General features: G+C 35.3%; 2 protein-coding genes across 2 annotated transcripts in view; both read right to left on the bottom strand.

Annotated features, from left to right (window-relative positions):
- Positions 1 to 4012, bottom strand: part of LOC148950271 (tRNA-splicing ligase complex subunit RTRAF) — a 35144-nt gene extending 31132 nt beyond the window's left edge. The window contains exon 1 of the mRNA XM_089091538.1: positions 3879 to 4012. Within this exon, the coding sequence (XP_088947664.1) occupies positions 3879 to 3936 (58 nt within the window). The 5' untranslated portion in view covers positions 3937 to 4012. The remainder of the gene's footprint in view (positions 1 to 3878) is intronic.
- A 12727-nt stretch (positions 4013 to 16739) lies between these two features.
- LOC148950270 (WD repeat-containing protein 26-like) overlaps positions 16740 to 26748 on the bottom strand; it is a 49650-nt gene continuing 39641 nt past the window's right edge. Inside the window, exons 9-11 of the mRNA XM_089092276.1 lie at positions 22305 to 22519; positions 21565 to 21741; positions 16740 to 18924 (exon numbers count right to left, since the gene is read on the bottom strand). Coding sequence (XP_088948402.1) covers positions 18899 to 18924; positions 21565 to 21741; positions 22305 to 22519 — 418 coding nt within the window. The 3' untranslated portion in view covers positions 16740 to 18898. The remainder of the gene's footprint in view (positions 18925 to 21564; positions 21742 to 22304; positions 22520 to 26748) is intronic.

Here is a 26748-nt window from a genome sequence, read left to right as displayed (position 1 = left end):
TTTAGTGAAGCCATATATTGCTGCCACTTATACGTCAAGGAAAGATGTGCCATATCTTGATTTTAATTCAAAAGTAAGTTTGATTGACTTCTTGACATTTATCAGAGACAACAACCAACAATATGATATTCCGAACGTCTTTTCCGCTAAGCCTAACGTCATTGGGAAATGACGCTGCAGAGTAATCCAAATAAAATGAAAATAAATTTGTCAAGGTTGTTTTTTTCAGTGCAAATTAAATAAAAAAAAACAAGCTTTTCAACTTAAAGTAAGAAGAAACATTAAAACATAAACGGACAGAAAATATTATATATATGACGGGGGCTGCCCGCTCCTCAACATCTCACTCTTTTCGCTAAAGTTTGACTTTTTGTTCCAATTATTTAAGAATGACTCCTGAAACACATGGCCTGTTTAATTAGAAGAAAAATATTTTTTTAAAGTCCCAAAATTTTCATGTATACAGAGGCTCTGCAAGGTCTTCGTAACGCCGGGGATTCTTCTTCTTCAAAATAGAGACATTTGGGCACAAGCCCACTTAGGACTATTTTCCCCACAAAATGCAGGGACGTATTCTCCCACATCACTGTGAGGCATTATGATGGGATTATACAACTTCCTGACAAATCCTTTCCTTCAATATTCATTGGGGAGTTAAAATCCAAACCAATTTGGCTGTGTAGACAGATATAAAAGGAATTGGCTTCCTTTTAACAAAACTGGGTGTTTTTGCAATGATTAAAAATGATGTAGAGATCAAAAGATTTACTAGCAACAAATTTCAAGTTCTTTTTGAAACATGACTAAAAGATGCTTGATAATGGTTGCCATCAAAGATGAATAGATTTTTCTTATTTGTTGGTAACAGTGTTGGATTACGTGTAGGTGATTTTGTCCAAGTAGACAAATTTCACAGCCCAAAGTGAACTATGTTTTTTGGTATTATGTTCAAACTTTTGGGGCTACTTCTGCTCTTAAAATTTAACCAAATCCAAATAGTGTAAGTGTATCCAAGCTATAAAAGAAAGTAAACATATTTTTTTTGCAAATGGTGTAAAGTTTTCCATTTCAGGTCATCTAGAGGAGGTATGAAACTAAATTAAACACTACTATTTGTGTCCAGATTTTTAAAAGGATGTATTTTGTCAAAAATTGCTGAAAATTTTTCTCCAGCATACAAATAGCAGGCCAAACTATAAAGTCTTAAAAAACAAACAAAAAGGTTTAAAGTATTATTTTCTTTTTCCCTGAAAAGACTATGTCAATATAAAACAAACAGAAACTAATTAAAAAACTTTTTTTTTGTTTTGAGTCAATTAAAGATCCTCAGCAAGGAAGATTTATCATTTAATTATAATTAATTATAAAACTTTTTCCACAAAATAAGTTTTTCAAAGAAAACTAAAGAACTCTATTGAACAAAAAATGAGCAAAAATAATCAAATAATCTACCAAGCATGAAACTACCACAAATCAGCATTGATAAATAAATGAAACCAAAAACAAACAGAAATTACAATAAATAACCAATTCAAACTCAAAACAAGCAGAAATTAACATAAGTTGGGCTCAAAACTCCTATGCATTCCCAAGGCAATAACATAATTTGCACTTTACTGAAAAAAATATAAATGTTTTTACTTTTATAACTTTAATAAATCAAATAATGTTAACATTTTGATTACTAAATATCAGTCTATGCATACTAAACTGACAATGAACATTCATTTGTATATTTTTTAAGTAAACTGCAAATTATGTTCTAGCCTTAGGAAGGCATAGGGGTTTTGAGCCCAACTTATGTTAATTTCTGCTTGTTTTGAGTTTGACTTGGTTATTTATTGTAATTTCTGTTTGTTTTGGGTTTCATTTATTTATTGATGCTGATTTGTGGTAGTTTCACACTTGGTAGATTATTTTATTTTTGCTCATTTTTTGTTTAATGGAGTTCTTTACTTTTCTTTGAAAAACTTATTTTGTGGAAAAAGTTTTTTTTAATTAATATCATACAAGTACCAAATTTTGTTTCATTTGCAGCCTTTACCTATCTGTCCATGTTCTGTTTCTTAAGGTAGTATTAACAGTTTACTTTGAGACCAGAGAAAATCCATAGTCATTGATTGTATGCACTTATCACAGTTCAGACATGGCCTAGTCCTTACTATTTTTATTTGGTTCTCCAGTTTTCAATAGAAAACAGAGGTAGGTTTTTTGCTGTTCTTTCATTGCAAAGTGTATGGTGCCTACTTATTACTGTGAATGAGGACTTTCGAGATATTAAGGTACTTGTGTATTATAACTAAACCAGCACTATAGACTGTACAAGGAAATCAGACACAAAAGCATACAAATAGGTATTTGCTAGATAAATTGATAGCAAAGCGTGGTTTCTCATTGAGTTTACTATATTTAAACAATTGTTTTTTTGGGATTTAGGGGGGGAGGGAGGTACCTAGTTTAAGTTTTTAATATATGCTATGCTTATCCCCATCCAACCCCTAATGTGCAAATATATAGCCCAAATTTGTTTCTAAACTATTATATATTCATTCTATTTTATTTCATTAGCATTCACCAAACTTGACTTCCTTTGTGTATAGCACTGGTTTAATTATAATGCACAAGTACCAAAATTAATAATAGTAAAAAAAACTAAAAATAAATTTTTCAAAAAATAGTAAAAACCATAGGCCTATTAAACTCAGGGCAAGCAGAAACTGAGTACTCTGATAATTTGAACACAAAATAACAAGAAATTACTACTATAAAAGAGGCTAAATGAAATTGAAAACCAACAGAAATTAAAATGGATGATCATATCAAACATAAAGATAACATAGGCTATACTGATATAGGCCTAGATTAATAAATACATCTTAAAATGAGCAAAAATCAAACTGGATATTCAAGTCAAACTTAAAAAGAAGAAAAATTAAAACAAACAGAAGTTGGGCTACTGCCCCTTCACTAAGCTTGAAAGTTCAAAAGCTTAAAACTATATAGCCTATAATATGTAGGCTAACTGCTTTGTTTTTGGAATTTTATGGTGTTTCCTTTTCAGTAGGCTTAACAGCAGACTAATGCCTCTCAGTTTCCCAACTCAAATAATTCACAAGACAACAAAAATCCCACTATCTATAAATTTTCAAAGTAAACAGAAGGGGGTAAAAACATCTTTCATGTTCTTATAGCCTATTCACAGGTTATCCTAGGGTACAAAACCAGTATCCAATTGAGCAAAATTATGTAAAATTAAAACCCTCACATCTTGTTACCAAAGAGGAATTGAGAAGGATTGGGTATGTTAATGAATAGCTAAAAGTCTAAGCTATGCATCAATATGGTTATTATTCAGATTATTTAAGATAAGACTTAAAATTCTTAGTTTATTGACTTACCTGCAGGGACCTCTTTTTGGAAATACCAATTAGCCTATCCTATTTTGATGTATATAGCCTAGCCTATCCTTTTAGTGTTTCAGTTTTATTCATATATTAACAGAAAGCTGATTTTCTTCTGATTCTAGAAATGTAACTTTTATTGATTGATATAGCCTATATTCTATAAATCACAAATATTTAAATATAAATTTTCTTTTCAATTGCTTTACAAAACAGAGACCATATTTTCAATTTAAGCTGACAAATCATTGGTGAAAATCTGACCAAGAAGGCGGGGTTCTTGTTACTGCCCTCACATTGCTTCATGTTGTAGTAAAAAGGGGTGGTCCAAAAACCCATAGCTATTTTTCTGGAATGCCAAAGAAAAGTGGTCTTTCCCAAAAAGAGGTCTTTTACTCTATCACTTCTTGGAAATCCACGGAAACATACAACAAGCCAGATTTATTAATAGGTTCCTTTTTAGCTTTATGGTCATACCTGCAGGATTGAAGCTTTCAATAAAGCAGTTTAAAGCTTTCAATTTTCTTTGGAACATTGTAGGTTCTTCACGTTATTAATTTTTAAATTTAGGTTTATATAATATGTTCAGCATTTCCAGTACAAAAACACAGCTACGTTGCATAAGTATTAGGAAAGGTAGTGTTTGGCGGCATCTATCATACCAGAACACTACAAATCCCCCTCCATAATAATCAATATTGAGCAAGTGGTAACAGTAGATTGATTTCTTTATTTTGGTGTCATGAATCGCCTATGTAAATTATACTTGTAGCTAAATCCTTTTTCATCTTAAGTATTTGTCTGTGTGTAATTACGCAAGCGAGTGCCGAAATACTGAACTCGGACTGTAATACACTATTATTTGGTCTATTTTTGTTAGTTGTGATTTGTTTGTTGAAGATTAAAGAAAGAAATTTCGTATTTGAAGAGTTTACCGGAATAGAACAGAAATTAGGCCATGACAAATTGGTGTCAGAAGTGGGATACTGAAACACGTCTCTCTAGTGACGAGGTAAATTTGTATTCAAGATTGAACTTCGCCATGTGAAAAAACTTAAATAAGTGAAAAATCAGTTGCTTTGTTTACAGTGCTATTTTTAACACTTAAAGTGAATTTCTATTCAAATTTATTATTATAAGAATAGTTACGTAAATGATAGTAAATGAAATTGGACTTTTTTAAATAAAGATACCTCGGCGGCTGTTTGATTAATATTGCCGTATGACTAATTTTTTATACTGTTCAGAAGAAATTCCAATAAAAAGTTCATTCAAGCAATAAACGCAAGTCAGTTGTGAAAGAATACTCCGTGTGTTCTAAAACAGTTTATCGGTGATGCAGCATTAAAGAGGAATTTGTGTGGACCGGTTGGACTTAGTGTCTTTATCCTGTGTCCTATACTGAAGTGGATAAGCGCTAGTCTTATCAGAGCGGCCGGCTTTTCAAGTCCAGTCTCAACAGGATACTGTTCAGTGTAGTGAGGGCTCCGGTTAACGCCAAATTTTGCAGTAATTTTATATTATTCTCGTATTGGTTCTATATCAAATTTTCTAGTAATTTTATATTACTCTCGCATTGGTTCTATACCAAATTTTGCAGCAATTTTATATTACTCTCGCATTGGTTCTATACCAAATTTTGCAGTAATTTTATGTTACTCTCGCATTGGTTCTGTACCAAATTTTGTAGTAATTTTATATTACTTTCGTATTGGTTCTATAACAAATTTTGCTGTAATTTCATATTACTCTCGCATTTGTTTTATACCAAATTTTGCAGTAATTTTATATTACTTTTGCATTGGTTCTATACCAAATTTTGCAGTAATTGTATGTTACTCTCGTATTGGTTGACAGCTGGATGCCAAGGCTACAGGAACATGCAAGTGATAGCAACATAAGTCACTGGAAACCCAAAGTTGTCGAGGGAACCACCGAACCAGTGCTCAGAAGGCTCCAAAAAGCTATTATCGACTGACTGTTAAGCCCGAGACTAGTACGTCTTCCAGTACTTCCGTTCCTGCCAATCTTAGTGGCTACGACGCCGGGTGGAAGACATCATTCTGCTTTGGTAGAACCGGAGTTGAAAGCTAGATTACATCTACCACTAAAGACCAAGACAGGAAGTTCAGAGGAAGAAGGAGTCAACCCGATCCTAGGATAACTCAGGCAATGCTGTCGTTGGCATAGATCAACGTGTCACTATGGACCAAGAGGCAATTGTAGCCCTGCTACAACAGACCGTCAGGTTGAGCAGGGAAGCGATGAATGACAGTTTTGCTACTTTTGCCACGCACTTTAGTCACACTGTTCATGCAGGCCAAGCTGCAATTCAGAATGCAACCGAAACAGCGGGGATGTCGCCTAATTCAATAGCAAAGTTCAGCAATAAGGGGGACATTGATACATACCTCAACACATTCGAGTGTGTAGCTATACAAAACCAGTAGGACAAATCGATATGGGCAGTGAAGCTGCGTAGTTTGTTGACAGGAAAAGCCACCGAAGCTACTTCGATTTTCCCACAAAACCAAATTAGCGACTATAATGAGGTCAAACGGGCAATTCTTCGTAGTTTCAGGGTCACATCGGAAGCCTACCGAGTTCATTTCCGCTCCGAATAGAAAGAGGCAGATCAGTCTTTCATCGACTATGGGAGGACGCTGGAGCGACTATCTGTCAAATGGTTTGAGTGCCAGAACTACAAAACAGAAGCAGGTCCTGAGATCCTTAAACAGAAAATAGACGACATTCTGCGACTGATTAAGGTTGAACATTTTATAGGTTCTATAAAAAATGATTAACTACGCATACGTCTCAAAGAACTCGACCAGCCGCCTTTGGAGGAAGTCTGCCGATTAGCGGATGTGTTTTTTCTGGCCAGAAGAGACGAAAAACTAGATTTGAAGAATTTGCCAAGGAAAGAAAACAGATCTCGAGAAACTCAAAATCACGAAGAGAAGCCTAAGACAGAGAAGAAAGATGCACAAAATAGAGCAGCTGGCACCTCTTCGTCACAGAAGAATTATCAAAGTTGTTATAACTGCGGAAAGGAAGGGCATAATGCCAAGAACTGCCGATAGCCAAGGAAACGAACTCTTCTAGTTCGAAGTCCTAGTCCATTGGAAGATGCAAGGGACCGTTTCTATTTTGAAGGAGAAATTGAAGGGCTACCAGCAACTTGTTTGGTTGACAGTGGTGCCACCCATTGTATCATGCATAAGAAGTATATGCCGGACGACAGCTTCCCTTCAAAGAAGACAGAAGTTTGCTGCGTCCATGGGGACTGCAAATCGTATCCTGTTAAAGACGTTCACATCCAGGTAGGAAGGAAAGGGGAAGCTTTCGGTGACTGCGCACCCGTTGCTATCTCAAGCGAATTACCTGTGGACGTGATTTTGGGCACATCATTCCCTCGTTTCAATGACCTTTGCAGTCAGCACTTTGGAAAGAAAAAGCCTAATATTAGAGTTCTCGTCAGCACAAGAAAAAAAAAGACTCACCTGAAGAACTTAAACAGGAGGAATCCGTACCAAGGATGATTTACTCGCCTCCAATGCCGAGCATTCCTAATCCACCTGCTCCGAAGAATGGGGGAGTGGATCTTCCAGAAAACGATATTTGGACAATAGAGATGGATCCTGGAAACACTGGGAGGCCAGACAGACGGAAAAAGAGTCGAAAGGAGAAGAGCATAGAGCGTGATTTGCACAAGCCTCTTTCGCTGGGTACAGATCAGGAGATAAGTCCCGATCAGCTGACTGGGGATGAACTCAAACGACTACAGGAGAATGACAAAAGCTTGGTAAGTTGTTTCAAGCAAGCCTCGCTACGTGAAAACTATGAGATCCTTGACGGTTTGCTGTATAGGAAGAGGACTTTGTCAGTGGGCGAGGAGCTGTTGCAACTTGTTGTGCTACAGTCTTTCAGATCCTTCATCATTAAGTTAGTCCACGACTCGCCGTTAAGTGGACATACTGGTAACCAGCGGACTTGTGATCGGATTCTGCATCATGTCTTCTGGTCAGGAGTAAGATGAGATGTCCGAAAATACATTAAAACGTGTAAGCCGTGTCAGCTCACCGCTAGGCTGAAAGCGAAGGAGAAGGTACCACTGATTTCCTTACCCATAGTGGAAGAGCCCTTCTATCGCATGGCTATGGACGTTGTTGGGTCGTTAAAAACATTACGAAATGGTCATTGGCTTATGGTAGGCGACCAAGAGGACCACTGGATATCCTCAAAGAACAGTGGGAGGCAGCACCAACGGCTCTAAAACAAAATCGACTAGCTGCCAAATTGTTGCAAGCACGCTCTCACATTAAAAAACTGATGAAAGAAGCTCAACAAAACTGGACAAAAGCAGCGAGCCAACAAAATAAGTTATACGACCGTCGTACAAAGCCTCGTGAACTTCAGGTGGAAGATGAAGCTCTAGTGCTTATACCAGCAGGTGACCACAAGCTGGAAATGCGTTGGCGAGGCCCCTTTAAAGTCTTTCGGAAAATAGGCAGGGTCAATTACGAGTTTGAGATGCCAGAACTGAGGAAGAAATACAGAGTACTTCACATCAACCTTCTGAGGCGATTCGAGAAGAGACTGCCAGAAATTTCGATGACAGCCCGTTGACAGCAATCAGAACGTATGAACGGTGATGACAGTGAAGTTTGTTCTGATCTAAGTGAATCAGTAAATCACCTGGCCCGAAAGAGAAAGGAAGAGCAGCTAAGTCTACTCCAGAATTTTCAAGAAAATTTCTCAGGGACACCAGGAAGAACAAGGATCATAAAACATCAGATTGATATAGGTGAATCACGACCTCTGAGGCAGAGGCCATATCGCATCCCACAAAACCGACATGTCACCATTGAGCAGGAAGTCAACCGCATGCTCGACTTGGGCATCATTGAACCGTCTTCTAGTCCATGGTGCTCTCCAGTTGTCATAGTCAAAAATCAGACGGATTGCTACGTTTCCGTTTTGATTTTCGTGGGCTTAAAAATATATCTCGTTTTGATGCGTATCCTTTACCTCGTATAAACGAGCTCCTGGAGACGGTTGGCAGCAAGAAAATATTTAGTGTTCTAGACTTGGTTAGAGGGTACTGGCAAATCAAACTTGAGAAAGGTAGCAGGAAAAAGACGGTATTCCAGACGTCTTCTGGGGTCTATCAGTTTCCGGTCATGCCATTCGGCTTGCATGGTGCTCCCGCGACCTTCCAGCGCCTTTTGGATAAGTTTTGAGAGCCCTGTAAGGCCTTCGCTCGTGCCTATTTGGATGATATTGTCATCTTTAGTGACTCTTGGGAAAAGCACCTAGTACATGTTAAAAGAACGCATGAGAGCATACAAGAAGCAGGGTTGAGAATCCACCCTGGAAAGATTAAAATGGCTCAAAACGAGGTTCGTTACCTAGGTCACCACATTGGAAATGGTGAAATCTCCCCATTGGAAAGCAAGGTCAAGGCCGTCCAAGATTTTCCCCTACCTGTGTCCAAGAAGGAAATTCGCTCTTTTATTGGGATGACAGCATATTATCAACGTTTTATAAAATTTTTTGTTGAAATTGCTGAGCCACTCACTTCGCTTCTGAAGAAAGGTTCTCCAACCAAGTTGGAGGTTGGTGCATTTGAGAACCTGAAAATAGAACTCATCGATGCCCCTGTTTCGACTACACCAGATTTCAGTAATGATTTTATTTTACAGACAGACGCCTCTGACATAAGCGTTGGAGCGGTCCTCACCCAAAGGGATGTTGAGGAGCACCCAATTGCATTCCGTAGTAGGAAACTGGTCCCGGCGGAGAAACGTTAATCGAACATGGAAAAAGAAGCTCTTTCTCTCAAATGGGAAATAGAAAGCTTCGAGTACTACCTGAAGGGACACCATTTCTTCGTAGAAACGGACCACAGCCCTCTTAGGTCGCTTACTGTTGCTCGAAGCTGCAACACTCGTTTGACTCGTTGGTCATTAGCTCTGCAAGAATTTCAGTTTATCATTAATAGCCGACCGGGATCTATGAACGCAAAGGCTGATGCGCTTTCAAGCCTATTTTAAGTAATATTGTGGTGATAGCTGTTAAGGATGTCTCTGCCATCCTCTTGTGGAAGGGAGGGATGTCATGAATTGCCTATGTAAATTATACTTGTAGCTAAATCCTTTTTCATCTTAAGTCTTTGTCTGTTTGTGATTACGCAAGCGAGTGCCGAAATACTGAACTCGGACTGCAATGAACTATTATTTGATTCATTTTTGTTAGTTAAAAGAAAGGAATTTCGTATTTGAAGGGTTTACTGGAATACAACAGAAAATAGGCCGCGACACTTGGCAGTTTATTAACGGTTGATAATTGCCACACTACTGACATTAAACACCCCCTAGCACTTGCCAGCTTAGTTTCAGAAGACTTTCAAGTTTATGAAAGTCTAGCCACTTTTCAAACCATCTGTAAATTCACCATTTTAACAGCCTGATCATACCCATTGCTCTGTATGGGTGTGAAATATGGACAACAAAAGTCGAAAACAATTGCACCCTTCTCGCATTCGATATGAGATGCCTATTCCAGATAGCAAAATTAAGTACAGTGACCGTGTCACAAATGAAGAAGTCCAGAGAAGACTAAAGTCACCAGATATGATCCTAAACAAAGTTAGAATACAGCAACTACGCTGGTTCGGGCAAGTCAAGTGGATGAAGCCTATTCGACTACCCGAGATCTCACTCGAAGGGACTGTTGAAGGGCATCGACCACGGAGAAGATCTCGTAAGAGGTGGATTGACAACTGATTGGCAACATATCACCCAATTATCCAGAACTGAACCCACAAGAGCAGCATATCGACCACTGGTCCATGAAATTTCAAAAGGAGCGACCCCAAAAGGATGGATGGATGGGATTAAGTAAGTGAGTTACTTTTCAAAGGACAGCAGCCCTGAGTTGCTTCTTCTTATAACAGTTATTTTATATTGCCGCTCCGTGACATGAACTACTATGCAAATCAGATACTTCCTTATCGCCCAGGCTGATCAAAATATTCCAAGTCGGGTAACTTCTTTTGGTCTAAACTAATGGCAAAAGTTCCAAGTCTGGTAGCTCCTTTTGGTGTGGACTGATCAAAAATATTCCGAGTTTGGCAATACCTTTTAGTCATCTTCCATGTCTGGTAACTGTTTTTCGTCTAGGCTGATCAAAACATTCCTACTCTGATTTAGTTCAACACTTCCCTTAACGTTCCCTGAAAGCTTCAACTCACACCAAGGCTCAAACATGCACCCCCTTCCCCATAAAAAATATTATATTTAAACAATAGGCGAATTGCCTGCATTAAAGCCTTTGTTCCAAGGGCTGCGGCTGGGGGGTCATCCCCAGAGACATGGTTGTTGGACCTTTCAACTATTCTGAACAAAATGAATATCTCCAAATTTATTTCCGATGTCTTTTGGGTAATAAGATGCGTGGCGAGGGCTGCTTGCCCTACAGTCACTTTTAACTCTTAGTAATTAAAAAAACTTTCCACAAAATAAGTTTTTCAAAGAAAAGTAAAGAACTCCATTAAACAAAAAATGAGCAAAAATAAAATCAAATAATCTACCACGAGTGAAACTACCACAAATCAGCATCGATAAATAAATGAAACCAAAAACGAGCAGAAATTACAATAAATAACCGAGTCAAACACAAAACAAGCAGAAATTAACGTAAGTTGGGTTCAAAACCCATGTGCCTTCCCAAGGCCAGAACATAATTTGCACTTTACTGAAAAAAATATAAATGTTTTTAATTTTATAACTTTAATAAATCAAATAATATTAAGATTTTGATTACTAAATATCAGTAAATGTATATTAAACTGACAATGCACATTCATTTGTATTTTTTTTTCAGTAAAGTGGAATAATTTTCTGGCCTTGGGAAGGCATAGGGGTTTTGAGCCCAACTTATCTTAATTTCTGCTCGTTTTGAGTTTGACTCGGTTATTTATTGTAATTTCTGCTCGTTTTGGGTTTCATTTATTTATCGATGCTGGTTTGTGGTATTTTCACGCTATTATTTGATTTTTTTTTTCATTTTTTGTATAATGGAGTTATTTACTTTTCTTTGAAAAACTTATTGTGTGGAAAAAGTTTTTTTTAATTAATTTCTGTTCGTTTTATATTGACATAGTTTTTTAAGAGAAAAAGAAAATAATACTTTAAATCTTTTCATTTTTTTAAGACTTTATATTTTGGCCAGCTATTTGTGTGCTGGAGAAAAATTTTCAGCAATTTTTAACAACATACACCCTTTTAAAAATCTGAACACAAATAGTACTGTTTAATGTAGTTTCATTCCTCCTCTAGTTGACCTGAAATGGAAAACTTGATACCCTTCACAAAAAAATCTGTTTACTTTCTTTGAAAGCTTGGATACACTTACGCTATTTTGATTTGCTTAACTTTTAAGAACAGAAGCAGCCCCAAAAGTTTGAACATAATACCCTCAGTCGTTCTTGGGATACTGCTGAGATGCCTTATTGGGAATTAGCCTTAACACAGTGCATGTTGATTTAATCTTATGGCAACATTTAGTTTTTAAACATAAAGTAAAACGGGAGGTTGGGGTGGGAGGGGGATTAGTTTCCCTCCAATCACTTTCGACTATTAAAAAGGGCATCAGCCCTTTCTATTTTCAATCGAATGAGTCCTTTTCGAAGTTCCTACGACAACTCCTTTAATACAAAGTGCCCTGGTCTAAACAACAACAACATCAAAAAAAGAATACATTATATCCACATCGATCTTTACTATAAAAATGTCGAGCCTTCTAATTACTTTCGACTATTAAAAAGGGCATTAGGCCTTTCGAATTCCAATCGAATGAGCCTTTTTCAAGTTTCTACGACAACAATTCCTATAAATACCTTATATTGTAATTTATGCCCAAGGTCATACATTACAACACTTACCCTAAGGGCTGTGAGGGTGGTTGTCATCCTCTAAGACCTAATTTCCAGAACTTTCAACTACGTTACACAAAATGGCTATCTCAAAATTTTGATTGGATGTGCCTGGGAAAATAGTGGGCGTGAGAGGGGCTTTAGTCTTTCTCCAATCACTTTCAACTATTAAAAAAGGCACTAGCCCTTTCAATTTCCAATCAAATGAGCCCTATTGAAATTTCTATGACAACGCTTTCAATAAAAACCTTATATGCCCCCAGGGGATAACTTACAACCCTCGCCCTGAGGGCTGGGTGGGGGGGGGGGGTTTGTCATCCTCACAGACCTAATTTCTAGAAGTTTTTACCTTTCTATTACGTTTAACAAAATGGCCCTCTGAAAATTTTGATTGAATGTGTTTGGGGGAATGGTGGGCACGAGAGAAGGGTTAGTTACCGTCCAATCACTTTCAACTATTGTAAAGGGCACTATCCCTCTCAATTTCCAATTGGGTGAGCCCCTTTTTGATCTTCTACAATACCTCTGTCGTTAAGACTCTAATATGCTCTCTGAGCATAACTTACGATCCTTGCTCTGGGTAATGTCGGGGGCTTGTCATCCTTAACTTTATAATTTTCGGAATATTTAACTACGTTGAACAAAATGGCTATCTCTAAGGTTTGATTGAATGTGTTTGGGGAAATGGAGGGCGTGAGAGGGGGGTTAATTACTCTCCAGTCACTTTCGACTATTAAAAAGGGCAATTTCAATTACCAATCAAATGAGCCCCTTTTGAAATTTCTACAACAACGTCCTAATAAAACTTTACACGCCCCCAGGGCACAAATTAAAACCCTTTCCCTTAAAGCTGTGATGGGGTTTCTATCCAAAAACACTTGATTTCTAGAACTTTCTACTACGTTGAACAAAATGGATATCTCAAAATTTTGATTGGATGTGATTGGGTAAATGGTGGTCGTGAGAGGGGGGTTAGTTGCCCATTTCCATAAAAACCTTATATGCCCCCAGGGCATAACTTATAACCCTTGCCCTGAAGACAATGGGGAGTGTCCTGCTCAAAGGTGTAATTTCCTGAACTTCAAACTTCGTGGAACTAAATGGGTATCAAGAAATTTTGATCGGATGTTTGGGGAAATGGTGGGCGTTGAAGGGGTGTTTGTTGCCTTCCAATCACTTTCGACTATTAAAAAGGGCACTAGCCATTTCAATTTTCAATCGAATGAGTCATTTCTGAAGTTTCTACGACGACGCGTTCAGTAAAAGCCTTATATGCCCCCAGGGCATAACTTACAACCCTTGCCCTGAGGGCAGTGTCCTCCTCAAAAACATAATTTCTATCTGGAAATCCAAAACACTGAATAAAATGGCTATCTAAAAATTTTGATTGGATGTGTTTGGGGAAATAGTGGGCGAGAGAGGGGGGTTAGTTACCCTCAAATCACTTTTGTCTATTAAAAAGGGCACTAGACTACTCAGCTTTCAATCGAATGAGACCCTTTTTAAGTTACTACAATAAAGATATCAATCAAAACTTATGTGTCCCCATGGTAAAACTTAAAATCTGTGCCCTGAAGGCTGTGAGTGGAGAGTCCTGATTCAAGGTATAATTTCAAGAACTTTAACTGCGTGGAACAAAATGGCTATCTCAAAATTTTGATTGGATATGTTTGGGGAAATGTTGGTCGAGGAAGGGGTGTTAGTTGCCTTCCAATTACTTTCGACTACTAAAAAGGGCACAAGCCATTTCAGTTTTTAATCAAATGAGCCCTTTTTGCAGACTTTACGACAACGCGTTATATTAAAACTTCATATGCCCCCAGGGCATAGCTTACAACCCCTGTTCTGAGGGCTATGAGGAGGCTGTCATCCTCAAAGACCTAATTTCCCGAATTTAAGACTACGTTGAGCAAAATAGCTATCTCAAAATTTTGATTAGATATGTTTGAGGGAATGATGGGCGGGAGGGGGGGGCTAGTTGCTCTCCAATTACTTTCGACTATTAAAAAGGGTACTACCCCTTCGAATTTCCAATTGAATGAGCCTGTTTTGAAGTTTCTACGACAACGCCTTCTATAAAAAACCTTATATGCCCCCAGGTCATAACTTATAATCCTTGCCTTGAGGTTTGTGAGGGAGTTTCCTCCTCAAAAACATATTTTCTATCTTGAAATCAACTACGCTGAACAAAATGGCTATCTCAAAATTTTGATTGGATATGTTGGGGGAATGATGGGCGTGGGGGGTGGGGGCTAGTTGCCCTCCAATCACTTTCGACTATTAAAAAGAGCAATAGCCCTTTGAATTTCCAATCGAATGAGCCTGTTTTGAAGTTTCTACGACAACGCCTTCTATAAAAACCTTAGATGCCCTCAGGGCATAAATTAAAACCCAATCCCAGAGGCGTGTTGGGGAGTGTCTTCCTTAAAAACACATTTTGTAAATTGAAATCATCTACTCAGAACAAAATGGCTATCTCAAACTGTCGATTGGATGTATTTTGGGAAATAATGGGCGTGGGGGGGGGGGCTATGTGACTTTAAATGCATATCGAAAATTAAATAGGGCACTACCATTTGAATTTCAAATAGAATGAGCCTGTTTTGAAGTTTCTACGACAACGCCTTCTATAAAAACCTTATATCCCCCCAGGGCATAACTTAAAACCCTTTGCCCTGAGGGTTGTGGGGGAGTGTCCTCCTCAAAAACATATTTTATATCTGGAAACCAACTACTCTGAACAAAATAGCCACCTAAGCATTTGGATTGGATGTGTTTGGATTGGATGAATTTGGGGAAATGATTGACCTTGGGGGCTAGTTGCCCTCCAATCACTTTCTACTAATAAAAAGGGCACTAGACATTCGAATTTCCAATCGAATGACCCTGCTTTGAATTTTCTACAACAACAACTTCTATAAAAACCTTATATTCCCCCAGGGCATAACTTAAAACCCTTGCCCCGAGGGTTGTGGGGGAGTGTTCTCCTCAAAACATATTTTCTATCTGCAAATCAACTATGCTGAACAAAATGTCCATCTCAAAATTTTTATTGGATGTGTTTGGGTGAATGATGGGCGTGGGGGGACTAGTTGCCCTTCAATCACTTTCGACTATTAAAAAGGGCACTAGCCACTCCCATTTCCAATCGAATGAGCCCTTTTCGAATTTTCTACGACAACTCCTTCGATACGAAGTGCCCGGGTATGGAGAAAAAAACAACAAAAAAACATATTGTGCCCACATCGGTCTTTACTTAGGCAGCACTAGCGCGCTGCCTATGAAATGGGCACGATAACTTTTAATTTCAATCGAATGAGCCCCCTCCAAAGTTTCTACGAAAGCTCCTCCGACACGAAGTGCCTTGGTGAAAAAAGAAGAAATAAATAATACATAGAACCCACTCCACTCTTAACTTAAGTAGCACTGCCAATGATTCAAACCAAGCCTTGAACTTCTAGCTTCTGGCCTCCAAATTAAACGCAATTATATGCTCGTATATTTACTATACTTTGCAGTGGATTACTAAGCTTACTTCTGATGGTATTCAAACATGTTTTACATATATTCCAAGCCATAGAGCTTGGATATTATTCCAAGGCCAGATCTGCCGGCGGTACGAGCAACGTGAGCAGCATAAGTAACCTGATGCTAACTAAAAATACAGCTCTTTTGCTAGTATATATCTATTATTTATGTATATAGAATCAAGTAGAGTGAGTCTTGATGCTTTCGTTGAATTTGGAGCCAACCTATTCCTGTCGCAAATCCTAATTTTTTAGATAATAATTTTAAAACAAGAGGAAATCAGAGAAAGGAATACAAAAATACTTCTACCGAAAAACAGAGGAAACAGCTCATAGACTAGAAGATCTGCCAACAGTAAGAAAGGCAGCAGGTGGGGGTGGGGGGTGTTGGGGGGGGTACCTTCAGGCTATATTTGTGAGGGCCACAGGCCCAAGCAGAAGACTATAGCGAGCCGTTAAGAGGCTAAAAAAGCCAACCCTTTTGCTAGCAACAACGATCTTATCGTCACAAACGAAATAAAGAAGCGCATCTCAGATTTTCATAATTTTCCATAAGAGCGAAAATAGGGGGGAACTACGAGCTACTGGTGCTGGAACAGTTTTCATCAATCCTGACGTGTCTTTATATATACTGTGAAATACATATGCCTCCACAAATCCTATAAGCGGATAATAGCCCATCGGTGGAATTTTTTTCACTTTCTGACTCATTTTACGAAACGTTTGAGAAACGCTTTTTCGTTTTCGGCATGATAATATGAAATGCTTCAAAAAATTCTTAGCGAAAAAAAAAGAAGAAGTAAGAACACCAGAGTGACTAGAGTTCACCTGTCCGTGAAAACAAAGAGGTTAGCAACCATGCAGTAGTAAACATTTTAATTTAATAGCTTTATTTCGAAACTTCGTCACACAAAAGAACATACCTTATTAATGCTACCACTTGCGCACTCTACGAATAGCAAACTTTCGCGGTTATAAAGTAACATATAAAATTGCACTCATTCATCGCGCAAAATGGATCCCGGTTGGACATTCAATGCCCCACGGGTGCCATCTCTAGTGAAAAAGAATGACGAGCATTGACAGATTTGAATAGGAAATTTTTTTTCTTCCCAAAGTTAGTTAATCATATCAAATCTGTTGACGATCAGATAAATAAACGCTGAAGAAATACGAACGCATATATTCTACCTTTGGTAAAACTGTGCATGAAACGCTATCCGAGTTCTCAAAAATACGAAAGAGCATCAAAACGGAAAAATATAAAAAAAGATGATAAAATAACGCTTAAAAATTATCCTAACTCATCTAATGTGTAAATTTTCCGAGAAAAAAGATCCTGGTAAGAAAAAAGGGAAAATAACTTTCTGAAATCATGTAACATTAAAATTTTAACATCTTTGCTACCGATTCACGAACTACTTTAAAACAATAATATTCCCTCACTATGCACGATTTACCTATAAAGTTATTTGACAAACAGGAAAAATAAAAAAAAAGGTGTTTTACACAGACATATTCAGTCAATAGGCCAGTTTACCAAGTCCAACGGTCGCCGTTAGTGCCAAGAAAGAAAAGAAAAAACGGTATTAAACAAAGAAGTTACTAACTTAAAAAATAAAGTTGAAGAACTTTCATATTGCATCAAAAACAGTTTAAATAGCCAAATAAATATTACAGTATAATGGCTGAATAATTTTATTCCCAATATACATTTTGAGTTTCCGCCTTGAATACTGCTATTTGTTATATCACGTTGAATCTTTTTGAATGACTTGCCAAATATACTCATACATTGGTCCATCTTTTTAATAATGAAAGTAGCTTTTGTATTACAAAAAAGATAATGGTTATTGCTAAGATTCTTTCTGCGAGCATAATGGTCTTTAAAAATATGTTATCTTTCGAATCTTCACGAATTTCACTAAGGCTTATTTAGATAGAAGAAAAAACTATTTGGGAAGTTAACTTCAAAAATGAATTAAAGGATTTAAAGTTAGTATTAATTAAATTCTCCCACCTTGGATAGATAGTATAGTAATTAGGTAGTTCATAACCCAAAGGAATACAGGAACCAGTATCTGGGTGGCGGTTTGGAAGTGAGTCAGAGACTTATCTTGTCGTTATTCCATTTTCAAGCAATAACTCTATGGTTAGTTTTAGGTTGTGGAAGTTTCGAAAATATTCACCTCTTGCCAAGACTGGTCAGAAGGACCCCCCCCCTCCCTGGAAAAAACAGAAAAGGCATAAAAGCACATTTTCTATGCATTTTTGGTGAGTTCTGCCCCCCCCCCCACCTTTTTTTGTTCGGATGTGTGCAAATCAGCAAATCTTTAATTCATAATTAATTATTAGTCTTCTGGGACGTTCAAGGTATGTAATTTCCTACAAGTTGTGCAAGTTCTAATGCATTTTTTTTTCTACTTGTAATATTGACATCACCTTCAACCTGGCAAACTGATCTATTAAAAGAAAGTGCTCTTCAAATGAATTCCTGGAAGTGGCAAATCTATTTCATAATGAAAATTTATACTTGGGTTCAGTAATAATATTCTACGTTGCTTTTCTTAACCACTTAACAAGGTTTATTTGAACTTAAGTATTGAAAGGTATGCTCCCAAGTCAACTCTCACTAATCATCGTCAAATGGTGCTCTTTTGATTCAAAGAAGCCGCACAACAGCAAATTTTACGCCATCTATTTATTACAGGCGTAGAACAAGCTATAATTTATTTCTCTTTCATTTAGCATAAAAGGGGCTGAACTTGCTTCTTATTCTACTACTTAGATCAAACTAATAGCAGTTAATTCATGATTATTATAGCTAGTCGACTTTCAGAGCAAACCAAGGGTCAAATTTTTCTTTATTTATCCTGTTCTTAATGGTATGATCGAGTTTTAAAGCACGGAGAATCATCTTAGTAGGGCCACAATCGAATAAAATCACACCATCAAGCAATACCACTGTTAATTTTTCACCATTCCAACAGTTAAATTCTAATCAATTGGCGATAAACTTGTACTTAAATGAATTAATCCGTCTCTAAAGACTCCAAGCCTTAAAAAAAAATAATTAAATTATTAACAGCTGATCTTGCTGACGAGAAAGCTCACCACTGTTAAACTTTCACATGAAAAAAAAAAAAAAAAAAAGCACACTCCAGAAATGATCATATGAGTTACATAAAATTTTTAAATCTATATGATTCGATAGTCGTAAGTAGCATCGCAGGGCTATACCTCTGAATAATCATCATTCACCCACCCTAATTTGGGTGGGTGCTTATTTCGATTCAAGCTCTTTCATGTATTGTTTGTGAAATGGTTCTTGACCATTAAGGTTTACTCCTTAAAAATATTTAAGATCGTAGCCTGACTGTCCTAAAACACACTGAATACATGTCTTACAAATGGTGCAAATAGGCTTTTAAGGATTTCTTAGCTTCTTGATTACCCACCAGAGATTATTATTAAAATATTAACATCGAAAACAAGATCCCATCAGGTAAATGTTTTACAAACGCTAGTCATGTCTAATACTCCACAAATCCGCTAAGGGGATGCTCCACAAATCAATTATCATTAATGATAATTAATTACTTGGTAACACCCTCAGACTAAATTGGCAAATAAAATCAAATTTAGTTACCAATATGCTTGTAGTACACAAAAGGAGCTAAAATCGTAATTCATTCAGCACGTATGCTATTACAAATTGGCTATAGTTTTTTGTTATCCGTTGTCCTGGAACAAAATAACAACAACAAAAACTTATCATTAAGGATAATCAAGTTTTGGTACAAGCCCTAAATGCATGTCTTGCATGTGTTTTAAACATGCAAGACATTTTCTCCCGCACAAGCATGCTTCAGGGAATCGATCATGTATATTTTTTTTTTTTTTTAAATAAACCCAGTGTTACTTTCAAAAAACTGCATAACAGTTGAGGGTATAGTGTTTGTTGGTTAAAAGTTGAACCTTGGTGTGTTTCTTTTTTTTGTCGTTTTGTCGTTCTTTTTTTGATTTTTATTATCTAAAGTTGTATTTTGTTCCTGAGCTTTGGATTAATTAGGAAATGGCCCTAAATGACCAAATAACTCATTAAACTCGCAGTGTGAATGTGCTAAATAAGACACACAAAGTGTATATTACATAAATGTCGCTTGATTCCCAACAAAATTAGCATTTGGAGTAATTTCTGGGGCTGTTGATTACTCACCTGAGGCTACTTTTTCAATATAGAAGTCAAAATCATTGTGCGGCTACTGTTAACGCGGCTACTGCAGCCATTTTCCTAGCAATAATTGACATTAGCTTCAGTTATTAATGCAGCTTATTAGCCAACATAACTACTATTAAAACGTGCGAAATTATGCCAATTAAATTCACATTAAAAATTTACATTAGTTCTTTTTCCATGAAAAGTGAAAATAACATTTTTTATTAGCTTATATTAGCCAAACAGCCTGTCGAACGACAGACATGAAAAAACAAAACCAAAAAAAGTATGTATCCTGATTCTGAGAAATAAAGACAAAATATTTTGGCCCCTTCCCTCAATCACATAATTCCAAGTCCTCCTAATCCCCCCACCCCCCACCCGACAAAAATTTTCAATTCAATCCACCAAGAGATAAAACAGAATGGATTTATGAAAATACAAAAATTTTAACTTTTAACGAAATCTGTACGTAATCTTTTGAATGAGGTATTCTAGCTTGCCATCAGGCATAAAAAAAAAAAAAAAAAAAAAAAAACACTAAAAGAAATAACGAATACTCTCGTATCATTATTGGAAATATACTGAAGCTTCAGTTTAGGTTATTGCATCCTCCATAATTAAAAGTTTGAATATGGATAAATCCTTTTATTAGACAGTGATAATTCACAAAAATACTGAATATTTCGGTCACACATGCAGTCGCCGTCATCAGCAGAAACATCCAGTACTTTTTATAAATTATCACTTAAAAATAAAAGGATTTATCCCTATTCGGGCTTTTAATTATCATCATGGAAAGGCAGTGTGGTCTTAGAAATTACCAACGTTACTCAGCAACCTGTTGCAATACATAGCGTAATTATTGCAGTCAGTGATTGGCTGGGAGCTACCGACACTATCAGCAATATAAAGTAAGGTTTTTCAAAAATAAAGAAATTATTTCTTCATTCATACAAACTTCCATTCGTTTAAAGCTTTAAACTTGCACTTAATTTTACCACGAAAAAGTTTTTTATTTAGTTAGTAGAAGAGGCAAAACCCTGATATATTTTTTGTTGGAGCTTAAGATACGATATGGTCCTATCTAGTATATGGAAACAGGATATACCATAGGATATCCCGTTTCCATATACCGTAAAATATGGTATATGGAAACATCTTGAAAAACGCTAGATGTTTCTTTTTTATTGAGATAGAGAGAAAAAACCTTTCAGCATTTAGATATAGCTATGACGTACAGATATGAATGCAAGTTAGACGGCGGTCCCAAACAACTGTAATATATCTGTAAAACTTAATCGGAATTTAGTCTTACAACCGATAAAAAAATCCAGACAGTTTTGGTATTTCAGCAGCCCCACCCTGGTTAAAAATCCTTTGAGGAAATTGAGCCAAGCTGAAGGCTCAAAACCATCTAGAAAAAGAACCTCTACTGAGCACCATGAGAAATCGAAAAATACATTTGACAAAATATACCTTTTGAAGTTGAAGGTTTAGCTGGTCCCCAAACTCTAATGGTTCCATCATCTGATGCCGACACTAGCATATCAGGGTAGCGTGGATTCCAATCAACACAGTTCACGTTCCTCGTGTGACCTGATAGTATCTGGATTGGATTCTCCTTTGATTTATGATAAATATATATTTGGTTATCTGAAAATAAAAAGATGATTAAAGCAGAATAGCCCAAAGAATAGCAAAGACAAAAAAAACTTGTGTACCTGCCTGCTGAAACTATTTTTAGTTCCTATTTCTGGGAAAAGATTACAGGAAGTTATAGTTATTAACTGTCTATTTCCCACCTAAACAATCCTACAATCAAATAAATCAAACAAACAATCTTCTGAACATAAACCTAACCAAGTGACAGACACGTACATACATATAAATTTCAGCAGTCGGGAGGGGCACAAATAAAAAAAAGCCCAAAAGTTTACAAGACATACGAAAAACATAAGAAATTGCAGAAAAAAATATTGAGATCAGGAGAGGGCATGGATATGAAAGCCCCCCTTCTCTATGGCTTACATGCCTGTCAAGCGAAATAAATGCTGTAAAAAATCATCTAGTAAGGAAAATTTGGTTGAGGCGAGCAAGCGTAACAAGCAGGATTTGGTTGTTTACATTAAACAAAATGATATCTATGCTGTTATCGCTTTCATCAAGATTTTAGCTGCCAATCATATCTAATATTTGCGTAAGAAAAAAAGGAATACCTTCACTTCCAGAAGCAATGAAATCTTCATTGACTCCTCCAAAGCAGCTATAATTCATGAAGAAGCCTTGACTAACTCCCTGAAATTTTCGAACAAGGACCCTGTCAGTTAAATCCCACCAATGGATTCCTTGGTTTTTGATATTTAAAATTATATTTCTTCCTGATTTGTCCACAGCAAAACTCATAACATCATTTGAAATGTCATCTTGGAACCTAAAGAGAAAAACTTCAGAAATATTACCTTTTATTACAGCATATTTGGTGTAAACTTGAAATAAAGCTCTTACAATACCCGCGATAAATACCTTCGGCTTACTATAATCGTCATGTCAGTAAGCCTCGTGTCAAGCGTTTCACTTTCAATAATATAAATCATTATTTGGATTCTGAGAAAAGGACTACAAGATGTCTATCAAGGCCGTGCCCAGGATTTTTTTTCGGACGGGGTTTTACTCAAAATTTTTTTTTAAGGGGGGGGGGGGGGTTTACACAGAAAAACTCAAAAAACACATACAAAATTTGTTTAAGTCCATTTTTGTTACGTTTTTACGAGTCATACAAACATTTCGGGGGGGGGGAGTTCAAACCTCCTAGCCCCCCTCCCAGATACGGCCTTGATGTCTATATGTAAAATAAGTGAATGTCTCAGCATTTTGAAGTCATTAATTTTTAGTTTTCACTGCTAGCAATAATTTTCGTCTAAATAATTTGATTACTTGCAGAAGGAAGGATGAGACCAAGCATATATCCTCCCCTACCCAGAAAGATCAACTGCATACACAAAAATAGCTTGACCTTGTAATTCGTTCAAAAATATCCCACTTCTAGATAAAAGCCTTTCATCAAACATTTGCCATCCGCTTTTAGAATTTTCCAGGCTTCCCTCCCCCACCCTTGAGTGATTTATCGGGACACCCAGGGTCTGCTATATCTATTTTAAAGAATAATATATAAGATCATTTGTTTTGCTTAAAGGAAAATAAACGTTTGATTTCTACCTGATAAGTGTTAAGGGGGTCATATTTAAGTTTAAATGAGAATGAAATTAAATGTGACTGTAATCACATTAATCGACCAAATTCAGAGAACTTTTTTCAGTTCACCCCTTCTTTGCAGTTGCTAACTTCTTACAATTTCAATCTAGCTTCTAATTAAGAAAAATGAAGATTTTTTAAATTAGCAGAAATCAAAGACTGCGGTATTCATGATGCAATCAGTAGGATACGTCATAGGATCAGTAGGATCAAAAATGATGGAGCTCTGCCGAGTGGATATTGCTTTTCTGTATATTTGAATTCTGTGGGTCCGAAAAAGCTTATAATTACTAAGCTAACTATTTTGCCAGATCTTCTCAGTATTAACAGGCACTGAATAAAAATTTAATGAAGATAATTAAAAATTCATGAGCTTTTTGCACACAATAAAAATGAAAGTTCATGCCAATCTTACTAAACCTTGCTCCTTTATTAAAGAGGCTGGAGAAAATTTTTAATATGGTAATTTAAAATTAATTTTAATTAAATCAATTTTACCTAACCTTGCTCCTTCATTAAAAAGGCTGGAGATGAGAAATCAATGTGCTCGTTTTGGAGTCAATTACTATCTAGTAAAACAAATTTAGTTTAATAATTGAAAATGGAGGTTTGGTAATTCTTAGGGCTGAAAACATAAGGATTTATTTTTAACCTAAAAAATTTATTTAATTATGATTAAATTTTTTTAAACATTTAATATGGTAATTCAAAAATAGTTTTAATTAAACCAATTTTACTAAACCTTGCTCCTTTATTAAAGAGGCTGGAGATGAGAAATCAATGTGCTCGTTTTGGAGTCAATTACTATCTAGTAAAACAAATTTAGTTTAATAACTGAAAATGGAGGTTTGGTAATTCTTAGGGCTGAAAACATAAGGATTTATTTTTAACCTAAAAAATTTATTTAATTATGATTAAATTTTTTTAAACATTTAATATGGTAATTCAAAAATAGTTTTAATTAAACCAATTTTACTAAACCTTGCTCCTTTATTAAAGAGGCTGGAGATGAGAAATCAATGTGCTCGTTTTGGAGTCAATTACTATCTAGTAAAACAAATTTAGTTTAATAACTGAAAATGGAGGTTTGGTAATTCTTAGGGCTGAAAACATAAGGATTTATTTTTAACCTAAAAAATTTATTTAATTATGATTAAATTTTTTTAAACATTTAATATGGTAATTCAAAAATAGTTTTAATTAAACCAATTTTACTAAACCTTGCTCCTTTATTAAAGAGGCTGGAGATGAGAAATCAATGTGCTCGTTTTGGAGTCAATTACTATCTAGTAAAACAAATTTAGTTTAATAACTGAAAATGGAGGTTTGGTAATTCTTAGGGCTGAAAACATAAGGATTTATTTTTAACCTAAAAAATTTATTTAATTATGATTAAATTTTTTTAAACATTTAATATGGTAATTCAAAAATAGTTTTAATTAAACCAATTTTACTAAACCTTGCTCCTTTATTAAAGAGGCTGGAGATGAGAAATCAATGTGCTCGTTTTGGAGTCAATTACTATCTAGTAAAACAAATTTAGTTTAATAACTGAAAATGGAGGTTTGGTAATTCTTAGGGCTGAAAACATAAGGATTTATTTTTAACCTAAAAAATTTATTTAATTATGATTAAATTTTTTTAAACATTTAATATGGTAATTCAAAAATAGTTTTAATTAAACCAATTTTACTAAACCTTGCTCCTTTATTAAAGAGGCTGGAGATGAGAAATCAATGTGCTCGTTTTGGAGTCAAGCATTACATAGTAAAACAAATTTAGTTTAATAATTGAAAATGGAGGTTTGGTAATCCTTAGGGCTGAAAACCTAAGGATTTATTTTTAACCTAAAAAATTTATTTAATTATTATTAAAAATTTTAAAATATTTAATATGGTAACTTAAAAATAATTTTAATTAAACCAATTTTACTAAACCTTGCTCCTTTATTAAAAAGGCTGGAAATAAATTTTTTTTTAAATATTTAATATGGTAATTTAAATTTTTTAAATTAAACTTTTAATTAAACCAATTTTACTAAACCTTGCTCCTTTATTAAAGAGACAGGAGATGAGAAATCAATGTGCTCGTTTTGGAGGCAAGCATTACCTAGTAAAACAAATTTAGTTTAATAATTGAAAATGGAGGTTTGGTAATCCTTAGGGCTGAAAACCTAAGGATTTATTTTTAACCTAAAAAAATTATTTAATTATTATTAAAAATTTTTAAATATTTAATATGGTAGCTTAAAAATAATTTTAATTAAACCAATTTTACTAAACCTTGCTCCTTTATTAAAAAGGCTGGAAATAAATTTTTTTTTAAATATTTAATATGGTAATTTAAATTTTTTAAATTAAACTTTTAATTAAACCAATTTTACTAAACCTTGCTCCTTTATTAAAGAGACTGGAGATGAGAAATCAATGTGCTCGTTTTGGAGTCAAGCATTATCTAGTAAAACAAATTTAGTTTAATAATTGAAAATGGAGGTTTGGTAATCCTTACGGCTGAAAACCTAAGGATTTATTTTTAACCTAAAAAAATTATTTAATTATTATTAAAAATTTTTAAATATTTAATATGGTACTTTAAAATAATTTTAATTAAACCTTTAATTAAACCATTTTACTAAACCTTGCTCCTTTATTAAAGAGAATGGAGATGAGAAATCAAAGTGCTCGTTATGGAGTCGAGCATTACCTAGTAAAACAAATTTAGTTTAATAATTGAAAATGGAGGTTTGGTAATCCTTAGGGCGGAAAACCTAAGGATTTATTTTTAATCTAAAAAATTTATTTAATTATTATTAAATTTTTTTAAATATTTAATATGGTAATCTAAAAATAATTTTAATTAAACCTTGCTCCTTTATTAAAGAGACTGGAGATGAGAAATCAATGTGCTCGTTTTGGAGTCAAACATTACCTGGTAAAACAAATTTAGTTTAATAATTGAAAATGGAGGTTTGGTAATCCTAGGGGCTGAAAACCTAAGGATTTATTTTTAACCTAAAAAATTTATTTAATTATTATTAAAAATTTTTAAATATCTAATATGGTAATTTAAAATAATTTTAATTGAACCTTTAATTAAACCAGTTTTACTAAACCTTGCTCCTTTATTAAAAAGGCTGAAAATAATTTTTTTTTAAAATATTTAATATGGTAATTTAAATTTTTAAAATTAAACCTTTAATCAAACCAATTTTACTAAACCTTGCTCCTTTATTAAAGAGACTGGAGATGAGAAATCAATGTGCTCGTTTTGGAGTCAAGCATTACCTAGTTAAACAAATTTAGTTTAATAATTGAAAATGGAGGTTTGGTAATCCTTAGGGCTGAAAACACAAGGATTTATTTTTAACCTAAAGAAATTATTTAATTATTATTAAATTTTTTTAAATAT

Source organism: Artemia sp. Qi Xiang Cuo, chromosome 7, assembly GCF_049724085.1.
Source record: "Artemia sp. Qi Xiang Cuo chromosome 7, ASM4972408v1, whole genome shotgun sequence".
NCBI classification, from domain to species: Eukaryota; Metazoa; Arthropoda; class Branchiopoda; order Anostraca; family Artemiidae; genus Artemia; species Artemia sp. Qi Xiang Cuo.
The sequence above is the reverse complement of the archived record's forward strand: the minus strand, read 5'-3'. Positions and strand labels throughout refer to the sequence as shown.